Source organism: Ovis aries, chromosome 7 (assembly GCF_016772045.2).
Source record: "Ovis aries strain OAR_USU_Benz2616 breed Rambouillet chromosome 7, ARS-UI_Ramb_v3.0, whole genome shotgun sequence".
Taxonomy (NCBI): domain Eukaryota; kingdom Metazoa; phylum Chordata; class Mammalia; order Artiodactyla; family Bovidae; genus Ovis; species Ovis aries.
In genome coordinates, this window is record NC_056060.1 from 63,361,988 (window position 1) to 63,382,473 (window position 20,486).

General features: G+C 54.8%; 1 protein-coding gene across 6 annotated transcripts; it reads left to right on the plus strand.

Annotated features, from left to right (window-relative positions):
• Positions 1 to 54: 54 nt before the first annotated feature.
• On the plus strand, positions 55 to 19,948 carry SHF (Src homology 2 domain containing F). 6 transcript variants are annotated; one of them, XM_012181649.4, is made up of 7 exons: positions 55 to 573; positions 10,350 to 10,491; positions 12,589 to 12,795; positions 13,937 to 14,077; positions 15,328 to 15,499; positions 15,642 to 15,761; positions 19,175 to 19,948. In XM_012181649.4, exons 1-7 carry the CDS (start codon positions 70 to 72, stop codon positions 19,359 to 19,361), a joined length of 1,473 nt encoding a protein of 490 aa, XP_012037039.3. In that variant the 5' UTR covers positions 55 to 69; the 3' UTR covers positions 19,362 to 19,948. The 6 variants fall into 6 exon arrangements, with proteins under 6 accessions (XP_012037039.3, XP_042108461.1, XP_027827657.1 ...); XM_042252527.1 differs by lacking the exon at positions 19,175 to 19,948 and adding an exon at positions 17,234 to 17,441; XM_027971856.2 differs by lacking the exon at positions 13,937 to 14,077.
• Positions 19,949 to 20,486: the final 538 nt, after the last annotated feature.

Here is a 20,486-nt window from a genome sequence, read left to right on the forward strand (position 1 = left end):
GCGGAGCTCCGCCCCCTCCCCGCCCCCCGCCCGGCCACCACTCTCCCCTAGCTCAGTCTGGCCGGCCCCATGTTACTGAGCGGAGCTCCTCCGGCCGGCTCCGGCCCGGGGCCGCGGGCGCAGGGGAGCGCTGGGGGCGGCCCGGCAGGATCGCGCCGCGGCGCCGGGGGTGCAGGAGCGGGCCCAGGAGGGGGCGGCAGCGGCGGAGTGGCCAAGTGGCTCCGGGAGCATCTGGGCTTCCGCGGGGGGGGCGGCGGCGGCGGCGGAGGTGGGGGCAAGCCGGCGCCCCCTGAGCCGGACTACCGGCCCCCGGCACCTTCCCCGGCGGCGCCCCCCGCACCTCCCCCGGACATTTTGGCTGCCTACCGGCTGCAGAGGGAGCGTGACTTCGAAGACCCCTACTCCGGGGGGCCGTCCGGCACCGCTGCCCTAGCCACCCCCGCCGCCCCCGGCCCCACGCCGCCCCCGCGCCACGGCTCGCCCCCCCACCGCCTTATTCGGGTCGAGACCCCTGGCCCCCCGGCTCCTCCGCCTGAGGAACGAATCTCTGGACACCCCGCCAGCAGCGACAGGGTGAGTGCCACGCCGGGCAGGGGGCGGCCAGAAGGAGAGGTGGTCGGAGGTCTGAGGCTTACGAGAGGGACAAAGATGGCCTGACCGGGGCCGGGCCCCTCAGTGTCACGGTTCCTGGAGGACACGATCTTAGTCTGTGACCCCGGGGTTCGGAGGCTTCATCCACCTTTGTTCAGATTCTCGACCTTCTAATTTGGGACGTGCGCCCCAAACTCTGCTGCTTTCCCTTATTATCGCCCCGGAACTAGTGACCCTCCCCCTCCCAGGTTCTGCTCTCCTCATCTCAGCCCCCGGAGCCTAATCAGGGAGCCTTTTTCTAACGGGATTTGAGCCCGGCTTCTCCCCAGTTTATGGCCTTTCAACCCTCCGGGAGCAGCAGCTCACTGCCCTTTGATCTCTGACCCCTCCCCCTGACCCCCCACCCCCACCCCAGGGCAGAGTGAGCACAAAGCTCCTTCCCACCTTCTGTTAGCATCTTTGCAGGTGCTAAAGCGCCAGGAAGGAGGTGAAGGCTGGTTTTCTGCCGGACACAGCAAGAGCTGGCTTTTGCCTTAACCCGTGGTGCTGGAGATGAGTGGTCTGTTGAGCAGGGTAGACTGTTGTTCTTAGCAAGCCAGAACCAGCAGTATGCATCTCTTCACCAAGGATGCTGACCACTGAGGTACAGGCAGGGCCACTCCTGCTCTCCTTCCCTATTTCCTCAGGTATGGGGACAGTCGGGCTTTCCTGGTGGCTCAGTGGTAAAGAATCCATCTACTAATGCAGGAGGCGCAAGTTTGATCCCCGGGTCGGGAACATCCCCTGGAGAAGGAAATGGCAATCTACTCCAGTATTCTTGCCTGGGAAATCCCATGGACAGAGGAGCCTGGTGGGCTGCAGTCCATGGGGTCATAGTCAGACACGACTTAGCAGCTAAACAACAGCGTGGGGACAGTCAGTGCTCAGAACCTGTTGCCCAGAAGGGACTAAGTAAGCAACTGAGCCTACTCCTCCTCTCTTCTTGGCCTCATCCTCCTGGTGTCCATTCTAAGGATGGCTAGAGCTTTTCATGGATCTTCAAGCTTAGGGTTCTTACCATTCTCAAGAACATGCATTGTGGCTCAAAGCCCTAGGTAGAGCCCAACCCCAGTGTGGCCTGAGAGCTGAAAGCTATCCTCAGGCCCCCTGTGGCCCTAAATTCTAGGAAGGTGACTCTGTGGGTGGCCCTGGCTCTGTTGTCCCTCTTCACTGACCTCTGGGAGCTTGTTCTGGGGCTTACTCCCCTCTCCTCAGCAGAGAACACTGTTTTTGATTGGAGAGCAAAGTTACTGTCTGAATCCAATGGCTCCAGTATTGAGGTTTTCAGCTGAAAGTGTGATGCTGTTCTGCCCAATTTCCTGGGTAAGAGAGATGTGTCGGGGTCAGAGAGAAGCCTCAGGAATGTGAGTTATTTTTCCCTGAGTTCCTGCCATGGGGCACGGCTGCCCATCCTGCCCATTCTGCAGACCCTTCGCCTGCAGAAGGCGGCTGTGCTGTCCCCACGTGTCCTTAGGTTCCTCTTCTTCCTAATTTTCCCTGTTGATGGTGGTGGTGGCAGCAGTGGCTTTGTTCTTACTATTGGCCAGTTAGTCTCCTCCTCCCTGACCATTGCCTATGGGCATGTGGGCCTGGACTGTCCCTGGCCCTCTTCCTCTCTGCATCCTCTTGGAATGGCATAACAGGCTGCCCGCCAAGCCATGGGCTCCTCCAGGACGAGGACCATGTCCTCATATTATGTCTCACAAGTGCCTGACACAGAATTTGGGATAAAGAGGGGTGGGGCATAAATAAGTCCTGAGTGGTGACTGTCCATTGCCATAGTGACCTGAGGGTGAGCAGTTCCCCTAACTAAAGCTCCTCATGTCCATATTCTCACAGAGACCCCAAGAAGGGGCTGTGCCCACACAACCATGTGGAAACCCACAGCCTCTTCTCACCTAGGGCATCCATCCTTCCCCTGGTCGGCTCTGTGATCTGTGGGCTGTTCAGACCTTGTGGGCTAAGCGGTGTCTGACTCCTTTGTCAGTTGGGGACAGAAATGAAATGGAGCACTCAGTGGTTTAGTGAATGTGTGAGAAAGACCTAGGAAGCTATCTGAGCTGGCCCCAGGGCAGGGATGCTGACCTGGGGGTGCCCCCCCTCCGCGCGCTTTTCAGAGAGAGCAGCTCCACTCCCTCAGGAACAGAGTTTGGATCTTCTTAGGAAGAGCCCAGGGGGCACACCTGAGCCCCTTACCCTAAACCCAGGTGTCGTCCCATCCTTGCAGAGCTTGCACAGAGTTGTGGCTTCTAGATAGTGAGCCAGCCTGACCCCCTGAGCCCCTGCTCAGCCAGTGTTTCTCTTCCGTGTGGCTGCTTTCTCCTTAGTCTCTGTCCCCACCCCCACCCCCCCTTACCCCTGCAGGTCCCCTTGGCTTGTTGCTTTTGGGTTACTTCCTGAGGTGCGACAAAGCTGGGCCCCAGGTTTTGCCTTGGGCTGGCTCATTTCTCTCCTGCAGCCCAGCAGCTGGTGCTGGGTGGGTCAGAACCCTCTGAGAGAGGCTGGATCATGAGGTTTGATGAAATGGGTGGAAATGCTTCTGTGATGAGCCAGAGAGATTGAAGAGGAATGAGCCCAGTGGATGTGGGGGCAGGAGAGAATAGGCCTTCAGACAGGACCCTGAGAGGCCTGGGGGCTCAAGACCATTAGCCTTCTCCCCATGCAGGGCTCTGGCTGCTGGCCCACCCTGAGACCCATGGCTGCAGTTGGCAGGGGTGTGCAGGTGGCCATCTGGGCAGGCCTGGCAGGGCAGGTGTGGGAGCAGCAGGAGCCGCACCCTGCCCCAGGCAGGCGGGGCCTCACCATCTGGCTGCAGGAAGGCTCCCTCTTGGTGCTGGGCCCTGTCTGGCCATCAGGCTGTGCTCTGGCAGAGGGGCTAGAGAGCTATACCTTCCCTTGCTTTGCTCCCTTTTCTCAGACTTGCAACAGGAAAAACCAGATCTAATTAGCAAAGAGGGCTGGGGATGGGAGAGGGGCCCTGATTAGATGAAACTTTGAGTTGCCTCTGACCATCTGCACAGTGTGTCCTTTGCCTCCATCGTGCCAAGACACATGTGAGAGAGACGGACAGAGATAGAGAATGAGTGAGTGTGAGAGCAAAGCAGAGAGAGGTGATGTGAGCAATAAGACAGGCACCTTGTGTGAACTGAAACTAAAGTTCTTGTTCCTAGCTCAAAGAGGGGCCTCTAGGGTTCACGAACCTCCAGAAATAGTGTGCAGATATTTGGGTGAGCATTTTTCTGCGAAAAGGCTCACAGCTCTTGGATTCTCATTGGTGTTCACAGGGCCCAAAGTATTAAGAACTTTGAAAAACAGATGCTATACCTCATAGATGGTTTTCATGTGGACTTCGATCCCCTCCAGGCCCAATTTGGAAAAGAGTGAACGATAGGCAGGAGGAAGGAAGTGAAGGATACATTCTGGGTGCCAGAAGATGAACAAGCTATGCCTACCCTGGGGTTAGGAGGGCAGGTAGGGGCCCTCCCTTGGCCGGTGTTTATGGAGTGTTTGAGTATCATTAAATGACACTGGCCCAAGCACCGCCTGGGAGGCTGAGGTTTGCCTTTTTTGGATTTGTTTGCTTTAATTTTCCTTCTTATGACTTGCACAGAATCTGGAGGTCTGATCTGTTTATCTTACACCTGTCCTCATGTCCCCCGTGATGGAGGAAAAGAGAAAGGTCCGGGTCAAGGGACCTCTGTGGACTGGTTAGACCTCTGAACCTGCTGCGGCCCGGGCTGGTCATCTGTGCTGCTGTTGGTCCCCCTGCCGTTGGTGCGTCGAGGAGGGCCGAGGCCCGCGGTGACTGTGGGATGGTGTGACAGGCCTGTCCACTCTCTTCACTACCGCCTCCTCACGCTGCGACACTCCCTCCTTTGGAAGACACCTGTGGCTTGTTGGCCAGTGACTCAGTGACACCACAGCCCTGGTGCTTTCCCTTTGGGAGCCAGGAACAGGCAGGAGCCTGTGACCAGAATGGGAGCAGCTGGCTGGGGTCCTGGGCTTGGAGGGGTACCTGGAGCCAACACCAGCTGCCCTGGAGAACCAGTGTGGTATGATAGGAGAGCGGAGAAGGGGCCCAGACGCTGCATACAGTGAGCCTGTCATGCTTCCAGAGCCTGGGGCCCAGCGGTGTAGCTTCATAGCGCTTCAAGGCACCTGTCTCTTTTGGAGCCTGTTTTTTGTGTGTGTCACTGTGAGCTCCTGAAGGATCCCGAAATTTGTTCTTTTCGTATCTAACAATGTAATCATGGACGTTTACTGAGCCTCTATCTTGTATCTAGCACTGTTTGAAGCAGCTCACGTATATTAGACAGTTGATCCTCACAACAGCCCTATAAGGACAAGTCTGGTCTGTTATTATTCCAGCATTACAAATAGGGAGACCAGGAATGTTGAGTCACACTCACTTGGTTTCACAGCTAGTTAGGAAAGCTCAAGTTCCCACTGGGGCAGCCTAATTTCAGACTGACTGCCAGCATCTTGCATGGAACCTTTGCACCTGCTTCAAGGAACCCTGCAGAGAGAGGAAGTGTCACTAAGCAGTTGCTAATGAACAAGGGGAAGGAGACTCTTAAAGAAGGAATGAGGATTGCATTCTATGCTGAGTTCACAATTTCCTGAATGCTGAAGGCCAGCACTTGCCCCTGAATCCCAAAGTGGTCTCAGACAGACCTTTGTCCTTCAAAGGTTAGTAGCAAGGGTTAGTTAGTACATGTCTGTGATATTTGAATGTTTTACTGGCGTGGCATTGCTTTGTGGTTAGAAAAGGATAATAACAAATTTGCTTCATGTGAAGGCATTTCCCTGGCAGATAATATTAGGAAGGGCATTCCGGTAAGTGGGAACAGAAAGTGCAAAAAGTTTGATCTTTAGGAAGGTAAATATCAGTAGTACACCATTTCCGAAACTGACAGATTTTCAGTGGTAAAAGGATTTCATGGTTAAAATAGTTTGGAGAAATGCTGAATTAGACAAAATTAGTTTATTCTTTTGACTGTAGGACTTCTCATAGCCTTTAACATGCTAAGGTGTATTTTACATCTACAAGTAGAGGAGGGAAGATGCTACATTTCCCAATTCTTCAGGAAAATCTATGGCAAGGCACTGAGAGTCAGGAGACCTGGGTCTCTGACTTTCTTGTCTCCACTGCTGCAAACTGTGCTCCTTGGACAAGCCTGGACTCTGGAGCCCCAATGCCTCTGTACAAGAGATTATCATCAGGGCTAAGACTGATGGAGCACTGGACTCCATGCCAGCCTCTGGGCCAAAGACTTTTTGTATTCATTGTCCTCTACCCAATCCTGTGAGACAGATACTAATACCATCCCCATTCCACAGATGAAAAGACCAGAGGCTTCCAGACATTAAATGTAAATGAAAGAAATAGAGGAAAGGGACAGTGGTAGACTTTGGAGACATTACACAGCCCAAATCCTGTGACATATGTTCCCCCTTGCTCCCCTGGCCTTAAGAACCCCGTGGATTGGCTCAGGAACTCCTAGCAGGGTCCAGCTGCAGAGTGGGAGGGTGGAACCAGATGGTGGGCCTGCCAGCTCCCTCAGGAGAGGCCTGGGCAGGAAGGAAAGGCAGAGCCAGACAGCTACTTTGGGAGGGACACTGCCCAACTGAACAGGCGCAAGAGCAGGGTCTTAGAGCCACCCTGCCAGATGGCAGGAGGGGAAGGAGACCTGGTTGGCAGGGGGCCCTCTGGGCAGCAGCTACTCATCTATTAGTTTGGAAATATTTCAGCATTTCAGCAGTGTTCCAACTACCAGAGAGTTTGCCTAAATATCAGCCCTGTTTTAGGTGCCTTCCCTGTCCGTTCCTTCCCTCTGTCCTTGAGCCAAAAGCTTTGATCCCCATCAAATATCCATTCTCCTGACTGGCTGCTCCCACAGCAGCCCCTGCTGGTCAGTCAGTTAGGATGAATGGGGGACTGAGACTTGGTGTCTCTCCAAAAGATGGAGTCTGGGGAGCAGGAGGCCTTTTGAGCATCCAGAATGTGCACTGAGCAGTTACTGTGTACCAGGCCGATACCACAAGCCACAGAGAGCACATCAGAGTCGGGTTCAGTGCAGTTCAGGCGCTCAGTCGTGTCCAGCTCTTTGCGACCCCATGAATCGCAGCACGCCAGGCCTCCCTGTCCATCACCAACTCCCAGAGTTCACTCAGATTCATGTCCATCGAGTCAATGATGCCACCCAGCCATCTCATCCTCAGTCGTCCCCTTCTCCTCCTGCCCCCAATCCCTCCCAGCATCAAAGTCTTTTCCAATGAGTCAACTCTTTGCTTGAGGTGGCCAAAGTACTGGAGTTTCAGTTTCAGCATCATTCCTTCCAAAGAAATCCCAGGGCTGATCTCCTTCAGGATGGACTGGTTGGATCTCCTTGCAGTCCAAGGGACCCTCAAGAGTCTTCTCCAACACCGCAGTTCAAAAGCATCTGTTCTTCAGCGCTCAGCTTTCTTCACAGCCCAACTCTCGCATCCATACATGACTACTGGAAAACTATAGCCTTGACTAAACGGACTAATCAGAGTCTGGTAGAGGGCCCATAAAGTAAGTCGTGGTGGAGCAAAGGTGTCAGAAGCCAGCAGAGGCAGCTTTTCCGCACCTGAATGGTTTGCCTCCTCACGTGACCTGGAAGCCACTGGGAAAGCAGGTCTGGTCTCTGGTGGGGGTCCCCCATGTCCCGGGTAGGTGCTTGTCCTGCCAACCTCCCAGCAGGCATCTCTGCTGCTGTTCCTGATCCCGGCCCTGTGGGTGGCTTTTCTGGGCACCTCCGCCTAGGGTGAGGGCCGGCGCTTCCTGGAGCAGGTGTAGAGCCAGGAATGGAACAGAAGAGCCATTGAGCTGCCCACAAAGCTGCCACCTGGGTGCCCGTGGGCCCTGCGGGCTGGTGCTGTGGAGGCCCAATCCAGCCTGGGAGGGGTCACAGCACCTGGCCCAGGCTCTGGTGGGAAGGGCCAGCCTGCAACTCTGACTGATCTTGGAAAGCCAGGGCATGGGGGGCTCCGTGGAGTTGGGGAAGAGGGGCCTGGGTTTGGGCCAGGTGCTCCTGCTCCCAGAGCAGCTTTTGGGGACTCATACCTTCTGTCTGACTCCTCACCCAGACTCCTGCTTCCTCTTCTGAATGAACAAGGAAAAGTGCTTCCTTTGTCCTTTCTTCCTTCCTGTTTATATGAACTGTTTCAACACATAAATTACTGAGCACTTTAGACATTAGGAATTTAGCAGTAAACATGATTCCTGCCCTCAGGAAGTTCACAGTCAGCAAGAAGACAGATGAGAGGACAAGTCTGTACTAGACAATGTGATGATAGCCCAGCCAAGAGCCCCTAACCAGACCTGGGGGGAGACTGACTGGAAGGCGAGATTATAGAGCTTTCAGGACTTCCCTGGTGGCTCAGATGTTAAAGTGTCTGCCTGGAATGCAGGAGACCAGGGTTCGATCCCTGGGTCGGGAAGATCCCCTGGAGAAGGAAATGGCAACCCACTCCAGTACTCTTGCCTGGAGAATCCCATGGAGGGAGGAGCCTGGTAGGCTACAGTCCATGGGGTCACAAAGAGTCGGACAGGACTGAGCGACTTCACTCACTCACTTCACTATAGAGCTTTCAGGTAAGGAAGTGACCTGAAACTTCAGGGAGGGAGAGAGAACCCATAGAGGGAAGTGGAATCTTTACATTTCTTTAACTTTGGACTTTTATTTTTGGTACTGGAGAGCCATTGCAAGGTTTGTTGATTCACTTACTGTTGAGTAGCTGCCACGTGTGAACATGAGGCTAGGTGCCAGCTCGGGTGGGTACCCAATGGGCTGGCCTCAGAGCCCCTTGGTTGAGTGGGTGGGACTGTGGGTGCCTATTGGCCTGGGATGAAGCAGCTTGGGGTGGGAGTGGATGTCTTTTCTCAACTTGTTGGAGGAAGGAGGACTAGGAGTAGAGGCTCTGAGGGGAGCTAGGCAGTGAAATAGAAGAAACACTTGTGGTTTTGGCCACACCATGTGCTTTGCAGGATCTTAGCTCCCCAACCAGAGATCGAACTTGTGCCCCCTGCATTGGAAGCGCAGAGTCTTAAACACTGGACCACCAGGGGAGTCCCTAGAAGAAACATTTTTCTAGTGCCTACTGTGGACCAGGTGCTTATTAGAGCTGGAGAGAGAAAAATGACAAAGAGCTCAGGTTACAGGATGAGCTGGTGGAAGTGATAGGATGATCTGAGTTGTGGGCCTTACGGGCATGCAGAGATACAATGGAGATAAAGGAGCTGGGGGTCTTGACTGGAACGAGGTGAAACAAGTGGGAGCTGAAGAACTGAAGGATGAGAGTTCAGCTAGGAGCTGTTGGGATGCATGTCAGAGACCCCTGGAGGGGCCCATGGGAGTGCTGCTGCTGCTGCTGCTGCTGCTAAGTCACTTCAGTCGTGTCCGACTCTGTGTGACCCCTTAGAGGCAGGAACCTGCAGAAAGGGGTGTTTGAAGTGGGAAGTTTTCTTTCTTCATTCCGCCTTGCTAGGGGTCTCAGGTCCTATTACCCAGGCCAGGGTGATCATCCCCACAGCCCCCCTGCCCAGTCAACTCCCAGAGTTCTGATCTGTACCAGAAGGAAAGTCTAGAAGAATGGGGGAGAGGCAGGAGCAGCCCCTCCCCTAGGCCGCAGGCCTCACAGCTACCTTTTGTCAATGCCTGGCATCCCGGTGTGCAGTGCTCCCCCGGGGCTGTTGTCACAGGGCCAACTGGGCTCTGTGTCTGCCTCAGCGGATCCCCCCCGCCCCAGCCTGTGCCCAGCTTGGAGAAAGGCTCTATTGTCCTCAATGAGCCCCGCCCCAGCACCTTAAGCTCTTCCACAGGGTGTGTGGTTTGCAGTTCACTCTGCCTTGACTGGAGGCAGGAACAGAGGGGTGGCCATGAGCTGCTTGTGTGAGAGAAAGGGGGCAGCCTAAGTATGGAGGGCCAAGGCCAGGGCTGTCCTATCCCTGCCCTCCAAGAGCCCAGAGGGGTTCCGCAAAGCCCAAATCATGGTTTTCTCAGAGCTGTCCTAAGGTGGTCTCTCTCCCAGAACAGCCAAGATGTCCGTGGTAGCAGGTTGGCAGCATGATTTTGCACAAAGGGCACAGGTTCCAATCAATCCTGGTTCCTCCGCTTACCTGAAACAGACTTGGGTGTGTTCCCTACCTGTCCTGAGCCTCCATTTCCTAAAAATGGGGATCCCATATGGCATTGTGAAGGGTGTTGTGAGGATAAACCAGCAAACTGTGACATAAAGTCAGTGCTCAGCCCTTCCTTCCTTGATGTTCAGCAAATATTTTCAGCATCTGGGAGTGCAATGGTAGACATGAACCAAGCTAATCTCCTCGTTGCCTGCTGTTCCCTGCTTATTCTTAGGACACTCCCAACACCTTTATAAGCAGGTCTCTGAATTAATTCCCTCTGTTAGGTCATCTGGTCCTGCCTGGACTCTGAGGCAAACCTTAAGGCCCAGAGCCTTATCCCAGCCATCTTGGCTAGGGGATGGCCCAGAGGCACACAATTAAGAGAAAAGGAAGATGGCCCATTCTGTGGGCAGCCTAGTGGGGGACCCCGGAAAGGAAGAGCCAGAGCTTGTCCCCATCCAAGCTCCTGGGCAGCCAGGACTCTTGCTCCCATGGACAGAGCAACCGGGGAGAGGCAGAGCTGTCTCTCAGATGTCTGAAGCCTGCTCCCCTCACTCTCTTCCCACAGTTAGCAATTCTAGAAGACTATGCGGACCCTTTTGATGTTCAGGAGACTGGCGAAGGCCCAATAGGTGCTTCAGGAGCCCCAGAGAAGGTCCCTGAAAATGACGGCTACATGGAACCCTATGAGGCACAAAAGATGATGGCCGGTAAGTGATGGAGTTGGGGTTGGGAGCAGGGTGGGGGACACTCCCTGAGGCCTGAGTATTCGCAGAACAGGCTCTGGGACCCACAAGTGTAAGGACTGATTTCTTGGTCCCAAGAAAATAGGGAGAAAGCCTTTGCTGGGTCCTTAGGGAGGGTGGTGGCCATTGCCTTCAATATAGTCATTTTGGAGGAGCTGGGACTTACGGAGCCTAAGACCTAAGGCACTGGAGAAGGTCATACAACCAAAGGTCAGACAGTAGAAGCATTTGGGATAGTCAGGAAGGGCAGGCTAGTGGTATGGGCTGGGCTGGGGGTCACTGATCCCAAGAAGAGAATCACTAGCTTTAGGGAAGGTGATGGGGTCAAAATGATGGGGTGCTGAAGTGAACACCTTTGTGGCAACTGGAAACACATAACTAGACATGCAGATGCAGCGCACAGGAGAAGTGGGTACATAGTTCAAGGAGTGAGGGCAGGGAGAAATGAATAAGACCTGGCCCTGGGGAACAGAGGTCGAGAAAGCATACAGGAAAGGGGACCAACGGGGAGGATGTGGTGAATCAGTGTAAGCCAAGGCCCCAGGACAGGGTGAAAGGAAGGTTTGTTCAGGGGCAAATAATCTTAGTGCTAGGCATACAGCTAAGCCTAGCTAAGAGCTAAGAGGGGCAGTAAAGGATTGCAAAGGCTCAAATGAGGCATTTGAACTTGCTCCAAAGTGGGGAGGGGAGCCATTATGTATTCTTGAGCAAAAAAGAAACAGGATGAATATGGCATTTTAAGAGGATTACTGAGGCTTTGGTGTACAGAACAGGCTAGAAGAACTGGGCATCAGGAAGATGAGTTATTAGGCTATTGTGGAAATTGTTGAGGCTTTAAGAGACCAATAATTAACACCTCTTTCTTCCTCTCTGGGCTTGGAAATAACTGAGAAATAGGATTAAGGAAACAGACAGATGGAGATAGCAATGTCAGCTTTATTACTGATAAAGTTGATTGGAGAACATTACTTAGCTATGTCACTACAATGGGCTTCTTAGTACTTCACCACAGAATTAAACTTGCCCACTCAGGCTTGGGCAACACAGGACAGCTGTAGGCCCCTGCGCGGGGGCAGGAGGAGAAAGAACCAGAATATTCTCTCTCTGTAAGCAGACAGATGTGGGAAAGAAAGGAAGCATCCACTGTCCAATCAGATAAGCTGCTCTCCCTCCCTGCGTGAGGTGGGTGAAGGGGCAGAGAGAAGTGGGGAGTGTTATTCCATGGAGACCATGAAACATGAGCCTGTAGAATGGAGGTTCACCCTAGCCGTAATCTAGGTGAGGAGACCTGGCCCTGTGAAATGGAGGTCAAGATAAGTGTCAGAGGGAAAGGGGTCGTTGAGAGGGGAGAGTCAGAAGGTGTTGGCACTAAACATGTGGGATTCAGAGAATGAAGAGGGGCCAGGACCAAGGAGAGCAGTGTAATTGCCAGCAATGAAGAAAACGAGAGGGTGGCTACTGTATTTAGATCAGGGGGGTGTGGATACCTGGGAGGTCTAGGAGTGCCCTGGAATTGTATGAGAAAATTTGCACATTTTTCTTGGGGAGTAGCTCCATAATTTTTATCAAATTTTCATTGGGGTCAGTGATCCCTAAAAGAGGATCACAGAACAGACTAGAACTTTGGAAGAAAGCAGTGAAATTGACTCATCCAAGGGGACAGTTTCAAGGAGGAGGAGGTCAGCAGTACCTGAACTACAAAGAAGGATTTTCTGACTGTGAGATGACAAAACTTGGGGCGCAAAGAAATAAATGGATCTGGGTAGCAAGGAGGAAATGGACTCTGCCTCAGTTTCCCAAACGAGTAAGCCTCAGCAACCCACTTCTTGCTGGCCATTACAGGATCTCTTTTCAGTCTTTCCCTTTGGTGCTTCTCTGCCCCTGCCTCCGTGGGGTCCCATGCTGTTGGAACTCCAGGGGTGTTTTGAGGGGCCTCTGGTCTCCCCGCAGAGTCAGCAGCCTCCCCTCTGAAGTCTTGTAGCTGGAAGGTGCTACCTGCCAGGGGAGCTAAGCCAGGCACCCAGGACTGCTCACACCTCCCCTCCTGCCTTGCCCTGGCAGAGATCCGGGGCTCCAAGGAGACAGCAGCTCAGCCCCTGCCTCTGTATGACACACCCTATGAGCCAGAGGAGGAGGGGGCCACCCCAGAGGGTGAGGGAGCCCCCTGGCCCCGGGAGTCCCGCCTGCCAGAGGATGATGAGAGGCCCCCCGAGGAGTATGACCAGCCCTGGGAGTGGAAGAAGGAGCGGATTTCCAAAGCCTTTGCAGGTGAGTCCTGGGTGGAGAGAGCAGCTCTGCTGGGGCCTCGGAGCAGCTTTCCAGGCTCAGGGGAATGGGAGGACTGGGTCCTGGGGATGGAAGTGATGAGTTGGGCACTGTGAATATGTTCCTGTATCACCACCTCTCAGGCCCCCATCTTTTAGGAGGCAGGATAGACTTAAAAGTAAAGAAATTCCAAACAAAATGCTCAAACGTGTGGCCTGTGTTAAAGACTTACCTTTAACAAAACAAAACACAGAGAGTGTGTGTGGGTGATGCACGAGCCTGGATCCTTGATTCAATGAGAACATCAAGGACTTAGTGCCGGTAGACCTCATTCCTGCTTCTGTGTCCTCCTCAACCCTCCCTGGGCAAGGGGCTCATCCTGGAGCTGTACTCGGCTCTCTGCTCTGTCCCCCCAACCCTGGCAGTCAGACTGAGAAACCACAGCTTTCTCATTTGTTTCCTGTAAAGCATGCACCACTGAGGATGGGCCATTTATCTCCAGGAGTCTCCTTGGAGAATCAATACTGTTTGGATTGCTTAATGGGAAAATCTATGCTCGTCATTAGGAAACCTCGTTAGCAGTCCTGCAGCCGCCAGTGGCATGGCTCTGCTAATTGTCAAGGCTCAGGATTGAGAGTGTGGGGGGTAAATTTCAATAAAACATCTGCCCCCGTGTCTGAGCTTTCCTGACACCCTGCGGCCAGACTGTCTGGGTCTTGCTGCCCATGAGTTCCCAGGCTTCAGGTGAAAGGGAGAAGAGAGGCAAGGTAGGAGGTGCCAAGAGGCTGTGGGGGTGCCTGGGTATGGTGCTGGGTGGTGTGGACAGCCCTTTGTCCCACTTTTCCTTCCTGCCCAGTCCCTTTGGGCCCTGGAGGCTCGAGAGATGTCAAAAGGGACCTGTGGGGCTGGCAGAGCAAGGCCCTGTATTCTGCTGCTGTCACTGGAGCCTCCCACTGGAGCGGTCAGTGTGGCTCCATCCAGTCCCCTGAGAGTCCTCTTCTTCCCCCAGAAGCTGCCCCTGCCTCTGCTCCCTTTCCTTTCCAGGCTGTCCTATGTCCTGGCTCTGGTTTCGGTGTCTCAATCTCTGCCTCTCTCTGTCTCTGTCTCTGTCTGTCTCTCTTCTCCCGGCTGCTCCTGGCTCCAGTTGACATTAAGGTCATCAAAGACCTACCTTGGCCTCCGCCCGTGGGACAGCTGGACAGCAGCCCCTCCCTGCCCACCGGGGACAGGGACATCTCCGGTCCAGCCTCCCCCGTCCCCGAGCCCAGCCAGGAGGATGGCAGCGGTGGGTCCCGTGTGGGCTTCTGGCAGAGGGCCAGCCCGTAGGCCCCGTGGGATTGGGTGGGAGGAGCTGAGAGGTGGGGTGGAGTTCATAGAGCCCAGGAGGAATGCCTCTGGCCCTGGAGGGAGAGGAAAGGGACAAAGGACACAGTCCTCCCTCCCCAAAGTCCTGAGAGGGGCCCCTTCCAGATATCTTTCCCACCAAGCCAGGTAAATCCACTCTTCTAAATTCACCTTTTGGGGCACAGCTCTGCCTGACTGGATCCTTCAGCAGCACAAATAACCCTGAGGCTAGGTGATACTAGCACAGGAAGGACCTGACTCCTTAAAGGGGAGATCTGATTTGCACCTGGTGACTCGAGGCCTTGAAAGTGCTACTCAGAGAGAAAAAGAGCCCAAATGGGGAGAAAGAAGACACGGAACTCTTCATCTATGTTCAGTTTTATGCACAATGGGCAGCCAGGGGTGGGCTTGCGGCTGTGCATACACACACAGGCATGAGCACTTGTTTGTATATTCGTGCCTGTGTGTGAGTGGGCATTTTGTAAATACAGGCTGAGGGAGGGACTCTTGTCACCTGTGCATGCTGGCTTTACCCGTGTGGGCCGCCGGCTTCAGCCTTCCCTGGGCAGGGTGCCCAGGGTCTTGGAAGGGCTCTGGGGTCTGGGAGGGCACTGCTGCCTCTGCTGGGCTTCTGTCGGGGGCGGGGGGTGGCGCAGGGGAGCCTGTGGGCAGCGACCTTGGGGGCGGGGGCAGGCTGGTGGCCTTGGGCTTTTGGCAGGGTTAGCCTGTCAGGATGGCACCAAGGGAAATCAGATAATTGTTCTGGGATCGATAAGTCATTTCTACAGAATGGCTTGGCAGGGTGATTTGGAGAACCGTAATGAACTCTGAGGAGGAGAAAGAAACAATATTATCAGCACTGAAACCACCCTGAGGGGGATGGGATGAGGGAAGGCAGTCATCTCCTCCAGAGGGAGAGGCTTAAGTGGTTTCTCATGTCATTTCTCTCCCCTCTCCTGCCACAGAATGGGGACCAAAAGGCCCTGTGTGCACGAGAGAGCTGAGCCCCACCCCCACCGAGGAACAGACCCGGATACTGTCCCTGGAGCTAGTCAGGCTCATGAGCAAGCCCCACCCTTGCAGAACATTCCTTTGTTCCCTTTTGGGTGGAAATGGGGATGGAGCATTGGGTAGTCTATAGGGCTCTACCTCTAGGGTCCTCAGAGTCTGTGACTGGTATGTTCCCCACAGCCCAGTTTGAAGGATCTGAGAAGAGCTGTCTGTCACCTGGCCGGGAGGAGAAGGGGCGCCTCCCTCCCCGACTCTCTGCAGGGAACCCCAAATCAGCCAAGCCCCTAAGCGTGGAGCCCAGCAGCCCCTTGGGGGAGTGGACAGACCCAGCACTGCCTCTGGAAAACCAGGTGTGAGTGTCTGTGTCCAGCTGGGGACCCTCTCCTCCCTTCCCTTCCTGGCACTGACTTGCCTGCAGGGAACACTAAGAATGGGTGGGCCTGGACAGCCAGGGACCCAGCAGCGATGCCCCCCTTTCTTTCTCTTGTCCTCAGCTGGTATCACGGGGCCATCAGCCGAACAGATGCCGAGAACCTGCTCCGGCTGTGCAAAGAGGCCAGCTATCTGGTGCGCAACAGTGAGACCAGCAAGAACGACTTCTCCCTGTCCCTCAAGTGAGTGGGGCCTGCTGGCTGGGGGCTCTAGACAAGATGAGCCTGTCAGGATGAGTCCAAGGGGAAAGAGTGCAAGGACTACCGGCAGGACGGGAGGAGTCTCCATTCTCTCTCCTGTGCCCAGCCAGGCTGGAGAGAACTTCATCCCCTGTGAACACGTGCTGACTCTGGGCCAAGCCCGGGCACCTGAGGTTTGACTGAGGCTTAGCCTCCGCTCTCGAGGAGCTCGGAGTCCATTGGGGAAAACAGTTAAGGTATTGAATCCAGCTTAGAAGTGTTCTGTCCCTTGCTAGCTCTGTGACCTGGAGACCCTTAACCTCTCTGGGCCTCAGGGGCAATAATGTATCTGCCTTATAGGGAAGGATTAAATGAAATAATCACTTAGCATAGTGCTGAGTGCTTAATAAACTATCAGTGTCGTCATTATTAATGAAAGTCCAAGATGTTCTAGAAGTACAGGGGAAGAGATAGGAACTTTGCCTGTGGAACTCAACAGGGTGAGATGGAGGCTGAGTCCTGGGAAGAAAGTGGAGTGTTGGACACAGAGCTGTTCTTGTTCACTCTGAGGAGGTAGGCAGAAGGTCTGGGGGCTGGCGGCTGACAACTGAGCTTTAAAGGGTCCTGAAAGAGGCAGGGGACTCAGGGCACCTCTTCCTCCTCAGCCTTCCACTCTGGGCACAGATATTTTACATAGACCAGCATCTGCCTCCCAGGTTCTACTGGCAGGGTGGCTAGTCTCCTTGGCGCCCAGGAGTTCTGTCTAGTAGAACCCCACAGGGCAGCCTGTCAGAGCACTGTGTCCATTTACATCTCCGATTGTTACTGGGCCACCTATACCACTTCCTACCATATTTCCTAGGGGGCATTAGAGTACAGGTATACCCCACTTCAAATATCCAATATATGGAAATTTGGGAGTATTGAACACACACATTTGAGGATAATTATTCAACTTCACTAAAAGATAATGGGAAAAAATGCCAAACTAAATATCTTTTGCCAAACTAAAGTCAGATAACCTGAGTTTCATTTTTGGTTTTTAGTAAAACTACCTGTGTGACCTTAGGCAAATCACTTAACCTCTCTGGACTTTCTACATTTGCAAAATATGTCCAATGGCTATCTCTTAGGTTTCTTCCAGCTTTTATGCTCAGGGGGTCTGTAAGTTATGAAAACAAAGGAACATTCAGGAAAAATTCTTTTGTCAAAAATTTGATCTATATAACTTCGGAAATGTGTATTGCTTTTAAAATCGTAGTCATGATTCCTAGAGCATCTACTAGGTGCCGAGCAGCATATACACCATCTCCAAACCAACTGCGATCTGCAAGATCAATCTCTTTTTTTATAGAAAGAAAACAGATTCAAAGAGGTATGTGGTTTGCTCAAGGCAAACAGCAAATAAAGTGCCCAAAGCGGGCTCTGAACCCCCCTTAGGCTGACCCCACGAACCTCACTGTTCCATTACACAGTTCCATCCCCGTCAAGGCTGGTATGGTCCAAAGCACGGAGAGACATCAGGGTCTGGCTCCAAACAGAGCAGAGTCTGGGCCCTGCCTTATCCCAAGGAGTGAAGGAGGGGGCCGGCCTGGACACTGCTCCAGCCCAGGCTGATCTGGGCCTGCCAGCATCTGTCTGCCAGAGTCTCGTTTGCATATAAATGGCTTCTCTGAAATACAATTATAGTTTCTCTTGTCTCTGTAATAGAAGGGCTTTCACTGGTAATTAAACAGCTTCCTCCAAAAGCCTGCCAGCCCTCACGCTGTGGGCCAGCAAGTCCCACCCTGGTTCCCAGAGGGTCAGGCAAAGGCTCTGCTGTGTCCTAATGGATGCTTGGGACTTTGTCCCAGGAGGTCAGTTACCCACACGGAGGTAGAGCTCTCAGCTGCCAACTCAGTTCTTTGACAACTTGTTGCTCTTTTTGGCCAGACCTGTCCCTCAAGGAGAAGATATAAGGACAGTTTTCAGGAGAGGTAATCCCCCCAAGTGCACTGTGGGGAGGGGGCTGTCCCCTAACAGTGAGAGCACAGGGCCCACCTGCTGCCCACAGCCATGGGCTGGGCTTTGGGCACAGGAAGGACAGGGGAGGTTGATACTCACTGCTTCTGCTCTCCATTGCCCCAGGGACTGTAACTTTTCTTAGGCCCTTTGCTCTATTCTCCCAGGCCTGCATGCTGTCCATTCAGCCTTATCTCACACCTGCAGATGAAAGATGGCCCCACACCCTGACACACACCCAGGCTTGAGGGCACCCCACCCTAAGCAGGAAGGGAAGGATGGATTTAAGGGCCTGTCTTTTTCTTCCCATCCCTTTTTTCTCTAGTTTCCCCATTCTCCGTGCTTTCTCACTGTAGGCCTAGTGCAATCCGTCCAGGCAGAGCCGCCTTTGTATGCAGATGGGAAACAAGTGGTTTGCCAGCCTCAACTCAAGGGTGGGGCCTCACGAAGAGCAGCCCCCTTGCCAGCCCTGCCTCTCACCAGCTTCTGAGCCCTGCCCGTGTCCCTCCAGGGGCTCAGACCAGCAGAAGCAAGTCCTCAGGCTTCAGGGCTCTTCCAAGGATTGTTTCTCTGTTGCTTGTGTGTGCATTTTAGAGCTGGGGCCCGGCCAAGCAGGCTGGTGGTAGTTTGAACAGACGTTCTTGCTGGGAGCTGGCCAGAGCTCAGCAGCATGGTCTTCGTCTTGTGGGCAGGGCTGGGCACTAATGCTGATTTCCTGGATTGTGGTGGGGAGATGGGAGAGGCAGTGGAGCATGTCCTCTCTGAGGGAGGGAATGAAGAGGCAGCCTAGTAATGATGTCATCTCAGGCAGAAGAGCTGGATAGATGAGGGGGGTGTTGGGAGATTGGCCCAAGGCCTGTTTAGCAGGAGGGTGAAGGGATGTCCTCAGGACCAGGCAGTTGGGTGTTCCCAGATTTGGAGGGATGTCCAGAGCAGCTCACCCCCTCCCCAAATCATTGCAAGAGAGCATCCCTACCAAGATTCACTTGGTTGTCGCATCTGGCCACCCACTGTCCTGCCAAGGGTGTCTGTTACTGAGCCAACAGGATCTCCCCCTACACGGGTGTTCTCCCCCACAGCTCAGGGAGGGGGAGGATAAACTGGCCCTAGCTAGGGCCCGGGAGAGACTGGATCCCAGGGTTGGGGGGTGGTGCTGATAGCTTGTTTCCACCTGCACACACCCCGTACACTCACCACACACACATTCTTGGCACACCCAGTGCCCTCACCACAAAGTCAATGCCTGCTGCCGCCTACTCACAAAATCCCCTACATCGCCTCCTGCCTGCCCTCCATCTCAGCGGCCTTGGAAGAACCACTGCCAGGGTGGGGGGTGGGGGTCGCGGGGGTGGGACGGGTGGGAGCAGGGACTGGAGAGGGCCCTGGCTCAGCAGGGTCTCCCCTCCTCTTCCCAGGAGCAGTCAGGGTTTCATGCATATGAAGCTGTCCCGGACCAAGGAACACAAGTTCGTGCTGGGCCAGAACAGCCCGCCCTTCAGCAGCGTCCCAGAGATCGTGCACCACTACGCCAGCCGCAAGCTGCCCATCAAGGGCGCGGAGCACATGTCCCTGCTCTACCCCGTGGCCATCCGGACTCTGTAGGGTTGAAGCCTGGGCCTTGTGACAGATCTGGACCCAGCCCTGGGCGACTTCTCCCACCTTTCTTCCCCTCTTCCAGAAATCAGTGGAAGCTGTGATATTCCTTAATTTATTCTAAAGGGGAAGGGCTACAGGGACCTTGGAATTAGAGGTGGTCGGGAGCTGAGGATTGAAGACTCCCTGGGGAGAAAGGATAGCCCCTGGAGGAAGGAGACTTCAGAATCACTGGTCTTCCGAGGGGTTTAAATCGACAGCTCCAGCCCCTTTCTTCCCCTCGGGCAGAGGTGGCGACCCCTTTCCCCGCCATCCTCTTCCCCCTGGGGTGGAAAGGTGAATGAGGGATGGAGCTGGATGGAGCTGGACGCGGGCCAACGGGGCGCCCTGGCCATCTCTCCGCCTCCACTCCCAAACGACCGGCGGGGATTCACCCAGAGTCTGGTGCAGCGCTTCGGGTAGACTGACCCCTGGGATGGAGACGGCATTGGGGGTGGGGAAGGAGGGGAAGGGCTCGGCTGCAGAGAACTTGTGCAGGCCCCGGGCCGCCCCGGCTCTGGGCCAGAGGCAATAAATAAACTCCGTCCTGCCAGGCACAGCCGCGTCCGCGCCTCCTGCGCCGCCGCCGCCCTCCGGGCCGACGGGGGAGGGAGCGGAGCGAGCACAGATTCTGTTTATAAATCAGCTCTGGAGCAGCAGGCACGGGGCGTCTGTGAAAAGCAGTTTCGAAGCATCAAGTTCCTTCCTTTGACGAGATGTCAAAACATCCCCCGGGGCCCCCACCCCCGCCCCGGCTCGCGTTGGGGGGGGGCACCCGGATCCGGGCGGCCGCGCGGCGCCCCCTCCCCGCCGCCCGGACGAGCGCGGCTCCCTGAGAGCGCGTCTAATTTCCTGCCAACAGCCATTTGTCTGGGAGGAGGGGAGCCGCGGAGAGACAAAGAGGCAGCGCGCCAGGCGGGAGGGAGCGGGGCGGCCCTGCCACGCGGAAGCCGCGCGCCGGCGGAGGCGGGAAAGCTGGCGCGGCCGACCGCGTTTCCTTTCCAGAGGAAGCGAGGGCCTGCCGCGCCTCACCCGGCCCCGGGTCGCTGGGTCGGGTCCCGAGACCCGCAGGCGGCCGGTCCCGGGCGCGATTTC

Coding starts and splice junctions, on each gene's coding strand:
- SHF (XM_012181649.4), top strand. CDS start 70: ATGTTACTGAGCGGAGCTCCTCCGGCCGGCTCCGGCCCGGGGCCGCGG. Junction 12,796..13,936: donor GATTTCCAAAGCCTTTGCAG/GTGAGTCCTGGG, acceptor TCCTGGCTCCAG/TTGACATTAAGGTCATCAAA. Junction 15,500..15,641: donor CTGCCTCTGGAAAACCAGGT/GTGAGTGTCTGT, acceptor TCTTGTCCTCAG/CTGGTATCACGGGGCCATCA.